This window comes from Diachasma alloeum, unplaced genomic scaffold (assembly GCF_001412515.2).
Source record: "Diachasma alloeum isolate Michigan unplaced genomic scaffold, Dall2.0 Dall_scaffold_00549, whole genome shotgun sequence".
In the NCBI taxonomy this organism is placed as follows: Eukaryota; Metazoa; Arthropoda; class Insecta; order Hymenoptera; family Braconidae; genus Diachasma; species Diachasma alloeum.
The window spans coordinates 115,794-126,775 of record NW_021680681.1 but is presented as its reverse complement, the minus strand read 5'-3'; the positions used below and the strand labels follow the sequence as shown (position 1 = coordinate 126,775).

The 10,982-nt window shown below is 34.5% G+C and overlaps 2 protein-coding genes and 1 long non-coding RNA gene across 6 annotated transcripts in view; 1 reads left to right on the top strand and 2 right to left on the bottom strand.

Moving 5' to 3' along the window:
* Positions 1 to 260: 260 nt before the first annotated feature.
* LOC114841472 lies at positions 261 to 1,556 on the bottom strand. 2 transcript variants are annotated; one of them, XR_003783129.1, is made up of 2 exons: positions 1,401 to 1,556; positions 261 to 390 (listed from the first exon to the last, which is right to left on the bottom strand). It is a non-coding gene; the product is annotated as an uncharacterized LOC114841472 (long non-coding RNA). The 2 variants fall into 2 exon arrangements; XR_003783130.1 differs by lacking the exon at positions 1,401 to 1,556 and adding an exon at positions 831 to 1,038.
* Positions 1,557 to 1,805: 249 nt separating this feature from the next.
* Positions 1,806 to 10,982, top strand: part of LOC107043157 (transmembrane channel-like protein 7) — a 57,268-nt gene continuing 48,091 nt past the window's right edge. Inside the window, exons 1-4 of one of the 3 annotated variants that reach the window (XM_015264498.1) lie at positions 1,806 to 2,031; positions 2,682 to 2,815; positions 3,255 to 3,343; positions 6,897 to 7,071. The gene's annotated coding sequence lies outside the window, so the exon portion shown is untranslated. Of the gene's footprint in view, positions 2,032 to 2,681; positions 2,816 to 3,254; positions 3,344 to 4,861; positions 5,288 to 6,862; positions 7,072 to 10,982 lie in introns of those variants that run through there. The other 2 variants (XR_003783128.1, XM_029126468.1) reach the window with 2 other exon arrangements.
* LOC107043158 lies at positions 5,332 to 10,490 on the bottom strand. The gene is made up of 2 exons (XM_015264500.2): positions 10,293 to 10,490; positions 5,332 to 7,131 (listed from the first exon to the last, which is right to left on the bottom strand). Exons 1-2 carry the CDS (start codon positions 10,401 to 10,403, stop codon positions 6,823 to 6,825), a joined length of 420 nt encoding a protein of 139 aa, XP_015119986.1. The 5' UTR covers positions 10,404 to 10,490; the 3' UTR covers positions 5,332 to 6,822.

Sequence of the window (10,982 nt, the reverse complement as noted above, 5' to 3'; positions counted from 1 at the left end):
GGGAGTTCCTGATCCAGAAAGAAGCTGGTGATGTGTCGGAGCATTCTTTATCGAGATAATCAGCGAAACCGAATCTTGGACAGAAATGTGATTTAGTGGAGTTTTGGGTGGAATCCTGTGGCAAAACGGGTTCATAAAGGGTGGATGGGATTGGAGATTTTCCTAGCTTCATTATGAATTCTGATTTGAGGTCTTGACTATTGTAGTTCTCAAGATCATCCAAATTCTACGGCCGTTTTGGGGAATTGAATTAAACATTAGAAATTTCCTGAAAATTTTATTTAATTTTTTTCTGACCCACTTAGCCCAGATCATTCATTTTGGTAGTTCATTCAATTCACCCCTGAATTTCGTGAAAATGCTTAGTCTGTCAGATGTTTCGCCCGATATCTGCAACAAAAATTTGCAAAGATCAATATCTTTCTCTGCAAATGGAAGAAACTTGCAGAATTCATTTAATTACAGATAAAAGCCTTTGTCAGTTACTTTACACTCTAATAAAAATAAACAAACTGTTCAATAGCCAAAGTGGTTTGGGAAATACTATAAAAAGAAAATAGAAAGGGTTTCTCATTGAATCTGTCTAAATTAAAAGTTTCAAATATTATTTTTCTTTTATTCTCATACTCAATCAATAAAAAAAAATTGAGGAAAGTTTTCTAAACAAATTTTGCTAGCAGATTTTGTTTCTACTGAAATGATTTTAGGAATTGATGTGAAAAGACCTCTTATGTAGTTGATAAAATATTCATAAGAAATCTTTCTCTTTTCACTTTCCCCTTTAAAATCATTCGTTACTAAAATAATTGAAGACTTGCCAAGACGAATACCTTGATTTCTCTTAGCTATAAGCACCATGAAGGTGAATATCATAAATATATTCAGGTGAATTATTCAATTCTTTCTCGCATCCAATGGCTTCTGATTATTTAGTTTGTTTGTTGATTCAATTCACTATAGACCATCTGATCGAAATTGTCAGTTTCTTTTCGATGTTTCGCCCCCATATGTGCAATGTAAATTGACAAGAATGGATATTTTAAGAATTCTGCTAAAAAAAAACTTTATCAGTTACTTTACATTCAAATGAAATAAACAAACCCTTTAACAAAAAAAAAATCGTTCAGAAAATTTCATGAATAGCAAATAGAAGTTGTTTCTGATAGTCTGTCTGAATCAAAAGTTTCAAATATTATTATCCTTTTATTTTCATATTGCATCAATAACAAAATTGAGAAAAGTTTTCATTCAACAATGATATTGTCAATAGATTATGGAATGCGTAATTTTCGGAGTTTATGTTAAGAGACTTCTGTATAGTTGAGAAAATCTATGGCAATCTGTCTTTTGACAATTTCCCTCTCCAGAATAACTCATTCTTAAAATGATTGAATATTTACCGAGACGAAGAAAATACAAAATACTCCAATACTTGCCAACTCATCAGCACCGTCAGTGATAATTAAATACATATATTTTTCTAAATTATGCAATTTTTTTCCTAAACCCACTGTGCTCCGGATATTTACTTTGTTTTTGTTATTGTGGAGGTTTGACTTGCCGTTGCCGGCATTGAAAATTCGTCCAAATTCCCCCACTCTACCCAATCACTGGAGCACGAACTAAAACCATCGAGGTACGAACCGCTCGTTCGTGTTGCTCCTATACTCCGTGCAATCCAACATTGCCAACCAACGTCTAGTTACTCTCAGAACTTAATTTGACGACTGTACAGGGTGCGTTTCGGAATCAACTACCGTAGCTGCAGTAAAGCGAAATTAGATAGGGTTACAGTACTGCTACTGCTACTAAGTTGATTGCGAAACGCGCCCACAGTCGTCAAATTAAGTTGCGCCAGTCCGTGAAGTTGGCTAGTGACTGGAGATGCATGGAGTATAGGGACCGAAACGAACGAGCTGTTCGTACCTCGATGGTTTTAGTTCGTGCTACAGTGATTGGATAGAGTGGGGGAATTTGGATGGATTTTCAATGCCGGCACGGCGACTGAACTCCACAATAACAAAAAAAAAAGTAAATATCCGGAGCACAGTGGGTTTAGGAAAAAAATTGCATAATTTAGAAAAATATATGTATTTAATTGTCACTGACGGTGCTGATGAGTTGGCAAGTATTGGAGTATTTTGTATTTTCTTTGTCTGGGTGAATATTTAATCATTTTGAGAATGAGTTATTCGGGAGAGGGAAATTGTCAAAAGACTGATTGCCATAGATTTTCTCAACTACACAGAAGTCTCTTGACATAAACTCCGAAAATTGCGCATTCTATAANAATATTTAATCATTTTGAGAATGAGTTATTCTGGAGAGGGAAATTGTCAAAAGACTGATTGCCATAGATTTTCTCAACTACACAGAAGTCTCTTGACATAAACTCCGAAAATTGCGCATTCTATAATCTATTGACAATATCATTGTTGAATGAAAACTTTTCTCAATTTTGTTATTGATGCAATATGAAAATAAAAGGATAATAATATTTGAAACTTTTGATTCAGACAGACTATTACAAACAACTTCTATTTGCTATTCATGAAATTTTCTGAACGATTTTTTTTTGTTGAAGGGTTTGTTTATTTCATTTGAATGTAAAGTAACTGATAAAGTTTTTTTTTTAGCAGAATTCTTGAAATATTAATTGACACTTTGACACTTTCGATCAGATGCTCTAGTGAATTGAATCAACAAACAAAATAAATAATCTGAAGCCATTGGATCCGAGAAAGAATTGAATAATTCACCTGAATATATTTATGATATTCACATTCATGGTGCTTATAGCTAAGAGAAAAACAAGGTATTCGTCTTGGCAAGTCTTCAATTATTTTAGTAACGAATGATTTTAAAGGGGAAAGTGAAAAGAGAAAGATTTTTCATGAATATTTTATCAACTACATAAGAGGTCTTTTCACATCAATTCCTAAAATCATTTTAGTAGAAACAAAATCTGCTGGCAAAATTTGTTTAGGAAACTTTCCTCAATTTTTTTTATTGATTGAATATGAGAATAAAAGAATAATAATATTTGAAACTTTTAATTCAGACAGATTATATTAGAAACACTTTCTATTTTCTTTTTATAGTTTTTCCCAAGCCACTTTGGCTATTGAAGAGTTTGTTTATTTTTATTAGAGTGTAAAGTAACTGACAAAGGCTTTTATCTGTAATTAAATGAATTCAGCAAGTTTTTTCCATTTGCAGAGAAAGATGTTGATCTTTGCAAATTTTTGTTGCAGATATCGGGAGAAACATCTGACAGACTAAGCATTCTCACGAAATTCAGGGGTGAATTGAATGAACCACCAAAATGGATGATCTGGGCTAGGTGGGTCAGTTTATATCCAATAAAAACTCTTTTATAGGAAAAATCATTAAAATTTCATATTTGTATACAACTTTTCCTAATGATACATTTTCAATAAGTAATCACCGATATGATTTTTCCATGTTTTTAAGAAAATCAAACAAAAAAAACGGGTAATTTGAGCCAGGGATTTACTATAGGAAATATCTTAATAGAATAAATTGTATAGAAAGATGGAATTATTGATTCCTTTCATTCTTTCTTATAGAACATCACAGAAAACAAAAAACACAGAAAGCTGTGGAATTTTTCAACTGAGTTGCCAAAAACGAGTAGAAAGTTCGATAGAAATCCACTGGAATTTTGTAGCTAATTCGCTAGGTTTTTCTATGAAATTTTTTCGTATCATGCACGAAAAAATTTGATAGAAATACTTAAGGAATTCACTAGAAAATTCTATTAGATTTCCATAGAACTTTCTATACGTTTTTGGTCGCTTCTATTGACGTGTTCGATAGAAAATATTCTATAGAAAAAGTCAACAGAATTCGATTTTTTTATGCAACTTATTCTATTGAGATATTTTCTATAGAATTTCTTCAGCTTGAATTTTCGAAGTTTTTTTCATTCTATTTTCCTTTTCTTTCCATCAAGAGATCAAACAAAAAAAATTGAAAATTTGAGTCGAAGAAATTCTATAGAAAATATTTCAATAGAATAAGTTGTATAGAAAAATCGAATTCTATTGAATTTTTCTATAGAATATTTTCTATTGAACATGTCAATAGATACGGCCAAAAACTTGTAGAAAGTTTTATAGAAATCCAATAGAATTTTCTAGCGAATTCGGTTTTTCTATTAAATTTTTTCATACGTGATGTCACAGTCGAAAACATGAGAACTTCATTAAGAGAGGAATTCAATTGGAATTTGTTGACAATTTAATTTTTGAATGGGGAGACCGAGTTATCTTTTTTTTTTCGTAACCCTAATGGATCACTCGATATGAGGGTCGAGCTGAGCACTCAGTCAAGTGCTAGTCGATGGCTATTCGATTGGTTGATTATCGATCAAATAACGATCGACCAATGATCGACTAGCAATCGACCAACAATTGACCATCGACCGTTAATCGACTAATCATCGACTAACAATCGACCACCAATCAACCAATGATCGACCATCAATCGACTAACCATCTATCCAGTGATCAACGAACGATCGACCGACCATCGACCGAGTGCACTAGTCGATCTCCTATCGAGTCCCCATCGAGTAGCCATCGATCGATCCACCAGGGAAGTCATAATTCAAATGGAATTATTTACTACTATCTTTTTTATTTTTACCTTATTTATTGACTTAATCATTAATTTCTCCTTTCTTTTTATTCACCTATTTATTTACTTTTGTCTCATTTAATTCATAACAGCACAAAAATTCAATTCAGTTCCACAGTTCAATCACGACACTTCAATACTTATCACGGTTAGCAAATTAGAATTCTGTAAAAAGAGTTCATTTATAAGGGAATTTCAGATAGAATAGAGCTGTGCAGGACATCGAGGACCGACTGGAGTCTGCTGAGCAAATTTATATCAATCAAAAAGCATAGATTGAAAACGATGAAACGCAGGATTAATTATTCTTTGTTGCCAAATAGTCTTAAGAACATTGAGGAGGACAAGGTGAAGATGACGATGGACAGTTGAACAGGGCGATTACAGAGATGCAAAATAGTATTCAGAGCATCCAAGCTCCTTATATGAAAACTATTCAGAAGGTGTATCTGGCTAAGGAGAAGCTTCATGAGACTAATGACGAATTTGAGAAGTCCTTGATTATCAATTTAACAATTCTTCAAATTAATCGAACAGACGAATTGAGTGTAAACCATTTGGGGCGTAACAGTATCACTATTTCTTGGGAGGAAAGGGTGATGTAAATAAATATTTTCATGCAAAATTAGCATTCTTGTGTGATTTTTTTCCATTCTATTGAAATGATAGCGATTTCATAGTTCTAATTTTCTAAGTTTTTTTATTGAATTTTTTGAATGAAAAGAGTATAAAAATATCAGAAAATTCCAGTCGAAGAATTTAGGCCCACAGAAAATGTCTGAATAGAAAAAGTCGTATAAAAATATGAAATTGTGCAAATTTTCTCTATAAAAATGGTTACTATGGGACATTTTCTATGAAAAAATACGCAGTGAAGCTGTGGAATTATTCAAAAGAATCGACCAAAAAATAATAGAATTTTCTATCGAATTACCTTGATTTTTCTATGAATGTTTTCGTGTTTCATTGAAAATTCTATCAGTTTTCTACCGATTTTATTGATAACTTCCACAATTCTCCTGCGCCTTTCTTCAATAGAAAATGCTCAAAAAATATATTTTATAGAAAAAATCAGCATAATTTGATGTTTTTATAAAACGTACTATATTGAGATATTCCCTAGAAAAACAACCTCGACAAATTTTTTCAATTTTTTCATTATTTTTAGGGTCTCATCAAAAAATAAAATTAGAAAAATATGAAAATTTTGACTGAGGCATTCCTATGGAAAAATTTTCAATATAATGAGTTGTGTAGAAATATTCAATTACATTGATTTTTCCTATAAAGTATTTTCAATCAATCGTTTTCCGCTGAAAATAATGCGCAGATAAGCTGCATTTTATCCAAATGAAGTTGTTGAAAAATTAATAGAGTTTTTAATAATAATCCTGTGAAATTCAATGGAACTTCCTAACGAATTTGTTACGTTTTTCTATGATTTTTTCCGCATGAGATCTGCTCACCTTGAATTTTTTCACTGATCGCTGAATAAAACAATGCTCAATAAATTTTTACAGTGGCACTTATTGTGGAGAATTCTGATACATATAATTAATAACGGGTAGGAGCACCGTTGCTGTCTATCACTGCTTGTAATCGACGACGGATGCTTTGCGCGAGATTATAGAAGAATTCCCTGTCTTCCCTCAAGTCCCTCCAGTGTTGAACAATATAATCAATGAGGCTCTCTTAATCCCGAATTCTCTCTTGATTGTCCCAATTTTGTTGATAAAGAGCCCACACATGCTCAATTGGGTTCAAATCCGGAGATAGTGCAGGCCACTGGAGGCAGTGGAGACGCTCTTGATCTTCAATCCAGTTTCTGACAATCAAGCCTCTATGGGGACCTGCATTGTCTTGAACCAAATTTATCCTCCCTTCTGGGAACCATTGTTGAGCGTGTGGATACATCACCTCCTGAAGAATTCTCAGATAATCTTCGCCATTCATTCTTTCACGTACTATCACTATGTCCCCCATACCAAGAGCAGTCATCGAGCCCCACATGGACACAGTTACTCGTCCTTGTCTCCATTGATGGAGTAGATTGCGATCTAAATATCGAGTGTTACTTGGCCGCCAGAGTGTAACTCTGCCAGTTTCGTCCGTACCAAATATCTTTTCGTCAACGAAAACCATCTGATTCCACTCTTGGTCTCAGTGAAGATGTCGTTGTGCGAACTGCACACGAGTATCTTTGTGTGCCTGTGTCATTCTTGGTTTTTTTGCAGGTTTATGACCGTGGTAACCACCTTCGTGAAGACATTTACGTACTGTTTGGTCGGAGATGGGCAGTTGGAGCTGTCTTCTAATCCGTCCAGCAGTAACGAAACCAGAGTCCTCAACAACACCAACTATGGCACGTCTGATCGCTTCAGTCGTTACTCGAGGAGCTCCAGAACGTGGGTGAGTCGCGACATTTCCTTCCTCATTGAAACATGTTATGTATCTCTTGACAGTACGAAACTAGAAATATATAGAGAGGAACATTGAGAAAGATTTAAGAAAATTGGCGATGTTGAAAAAATACTCGACATGCTAAGGTTCCTGTTTAAATTTTTTGACTGAAATTTCAGGTGTATTTGTCTCAAATTTGTATCATTTTTAAGTTCCGTGGAACTTCAGGGATTTCTTCATTGAAAATTCAATATTCTATGGAAAAACCAATGGAAACGGTAGAATCCAGTTCTATTATTTCATGAAAAATCATGAAAACAAGAAGATTCAGGTGAATATTTTCATGAATTCTCAGACAATTGAAAATTCAGCATAATCACGCAATTCTATTCAATTTCTATACAACTTTCTATAAATTTTTGGCCGTTTCTATTGACATGTTCAATAGAAAATATTGTACAGATAAAGCAAATAGAATTCGATTTTTCAATACAACTTATTCTATCGAGATTTTTTCTACACAATTTCCTCGGCTCAAATTTTCTGAGTTTTTTGTTTGATTTTCTTAATAGTAAGGAAAGAAAAATAGAAAGAAAAAAAGGCTTGGAAAATTCGAGCCGAGAAAATTCTATAGAAAATATTTCGATAGAATAAGTTTTATAGAAAAATTAAATTCTACTTTCTTTCTTTTTTTTTTTTATTGTTTTAGAGTGCTGAAACCCATACATTAGGTTATTTACACTTTCATATATTAATCAATATTAATTCAATTACGTCTTCTTATTACACATTACTTAGATTAAACCTGGATTTTACAGTCTTTTAGGTATTTGCATATTTCTTCTATGTATTTAAAATCTGTCGCATTTACAAATTTTCTTGTGTTGAAGGGCCTAGTACACGTTGTTTTATTGAGTCTCTCTAAAAGTTTGTGTCTTTGTTGCTCGTACCTGGAGCAGTGCCACAATATGTGATCGAAAGTTTGGCTTTCTGCTCCACACGGGCATCTGGGATCATTGGATCCCCACTCTAGCCAAGGAGGCTGCAAGGTGGTAATGGTTTGCTCTAACGCGGTTGACGGTTACTATGCTCTCTCTAGAGAGCTTGCACTTTCCATACCAGGGTCTTGCAGAGTCCTTGTAATAGAGTTCAAAGTATTCTACTCCTTTTTTGGTTCCCCGTTCTACAATTTTATTATCTGTTTTTTTGCGTTCTTCACTTTTACATTGTGCTCGAAAGTCAGTGTAAGGGACCCCAAATTCAACACTCTGATTCTCTATCGCCTCTCGCGCCTACTTATCGACTTCCTCGTTACCCTCAATGCCACAATGCGAGGGAATCCAGATGATTGAGATTTCTGTTGGGGGGTTGGTTTTTTTGGTTATTTTAACAAATTCTTCTCTGATTTCTGTGATATATGGATTTGTTTTAACAGTTAATTTCCCACCATTGAGAGCTTGACAGGCACTCAATGAATCTGTTAGTATGACGTATTTATGGCCTGGATTTCCTTTTATGAATTTCATCACTAGCGTAAGCGCGATGCATTCTGCAGTGTAGCTTGAGGTGTAACTGTTGAGGGTTCTGGAGATACGAGTATCCATCTGAGGACTTCTACTTTCTTTTTCTAGATAATAGTTTCTATTGAACATGTGAATAGAAATGGCAAAAAATTATAGACAGTTCTAAAGAAATCCAATAGAATTGTCTAGTAAATTTTCTAGGTTTTTCTATTGAAGTTTTTTTATACGTGATTTGGTATACTGAATATTCATGTCTAGATTGAAAATTCAAGTGAGTTCACGTATGAAAAAATTTAATAGAAAAACCTAGCGAATTCGCTAGACGATTCTATTCGATTTCTATAGAACTTTCTATAAGTTTTTGGCCGATTCTATTGACATGTTCAATAGAAAATATTGTATAGAAAAAGTCAACAGAATTCGATTTTTCTATACAACTTATTCTATTGAGATGTTTTCTATAGAATTTTTTCGGCTCAAATTTTCGAAGTTTTTTTCTTTGATTTTCTTGATGGAAAGAAAATAAAAATGAAGTGAAAAAAACTGAGAAAATTCAAGCCGAGAAAACTCTACAGAAAATATTTCAAGAGAATAAGTTGTAAAGAAAAAGCCAATTCTATTGACTTTTTCTATACAATATTTCCTATCCAACATGTCAATAGAAACGGCCAAAATCTTATAGAAAGTTCTATAGAAATCCAATAGAATTGTTTAGCGAATTCGCTAGATTTTTCTATTAAATTTTTTCATACGTGTCCATGGAATTCTAATTTTTCTCTAAGGGTGTTTCGGGAGGAAATCTAAGAGTGAATAAAGAACATTTGCGTAGCTGCTATAGCTGAATGTCATGCTCTTGATAGTGAAAAGGTAGCGGATTCGTGGTTGGCTTCCGGATGGATGCCGCGTTGAGTTTCAGCATTGCGCCGACGTTTCGCAAATTGACCAGCTGATCAATTAAAAACATATGATTGGCTGACCCCCCCCCCTTCCCCTTCTCACACCACCACAAGGGAAGGTATATAAGGACTGCCCCCACACATCGGAGCTCAGAATCGGAGCTCATAGCCCTGAAGATGCAGACTGCAATGTTTGCGAAACGTCGGCGCAATGCTGAAACTCAACGCGGCATCCATCCGGAAGCCAACCACGTCATTAATAATGGCCGCGAAAGCCTCAAAACTAAGGTAGCGGATTCGATAGAAAAATCTATTGGATTTATATTCTGTTGAAAATTCTATTATTTTTTGGCAGATTCTATTTATGAATTCCGTAGCTTCACTGCGCGTTTCCTCATTCTAGAAAATGTTCAATGCATCATATTTTATTTAAAAAGTCAGTAGACTTTCATATTTCTATACAAGTGTCTTATGGACACATTTCCTATAGGAATTCCTGGACATAAATTTTCTGCGTTTTTTGCATTCCATTTTTCTTCACATTTCATTTGAAAAATCAAACAAAAGAAAATGTAAAAATCAAATTCTTCAATTTTTTTTCACAATATTTTCTATTAAACATTTATATTCTATTATTTCTTGATAAAAAAATGATAGAAAATTCAATTAAAATTCAATGGAATCTTGCAGCGAATTCGCTATAGTTTTCTATGAAATTTCGTCATGCGAGCGTGCGGCAATTTAAGGATCATATCTATTCATTTGGGGATTCCATGGTGGTATTAACAATTTAACGTTGACAAAAACTTACGCTGACATTGAGATCTCTAACAATATCTACTGTCCGATATCCTGCTCTCCACATTCCAACAATTTGTCCCTTGACATCGAGGGAAAAGTCTGGTGCGCCTAGCTTTCCCATTTATTCGTATTCGTCTCTCAAAGAAGCAACAAAAACTGGAGTAATTCAACAGCTGACTGTTGTTGCTAGCCAGCAATAAATAAATGGCTTCCGCGCAACACTAGCGCCAAATTATCCCTGGGAATCCAGGAGCTACGCTACAGCCACGGTATTTGCGTGGCTGTTGCGTGGCTATTAGGATTGTCATTTTCTGGGGCTAAAAAGGGGGAAATGATATCTGAAAACACAATAAAAGTGGATAGACGAATTATTAGTTTATATTTGCACTGTTTATAACATTGTTTTCTATCAATTGATTGAAATTAATGGGAGTGTATATAATGATAATACAAGACCCGTAGGGGGAATGCCGGGAGATGGCGGTAGTGTCGATATCCAACGGGGTCGGTCAAATCGACAGGAGTCGCAGCCAGAATAAGTGAGACCCCAACAGAGGTGGGGCGCCACGGTCGATTCTAACGGCGAGCTGCCTTTGCCGGTAACTCGGCAGTAGGGCCAGAAGAAAATATCCATGGATTCTTGCAGTGGGGGTCAAGCATATGAATGGGAATTACGTAGAGTGGGAGTATCCTGGGCAGG

What these genes read in the sequence shown, in the direction of transcription:
- LOC107043158 (XM_015264500.2), bottom strand. Translation starts at nt 10,403, where the DNA reads ATGGGAAAGCTAGGCGCACCAGACTTTTCCCTCGATGTCAAGGGACAA. An exon ending in TTAGAGATCTCAATGTCAGC is followed by an intron (nt 7,132 to 10,292) that starts GTAAGTTTTTGT and finishes ATATATTTCTAG; the next exon opens with TTTCGTACTGTCAAGAGATA.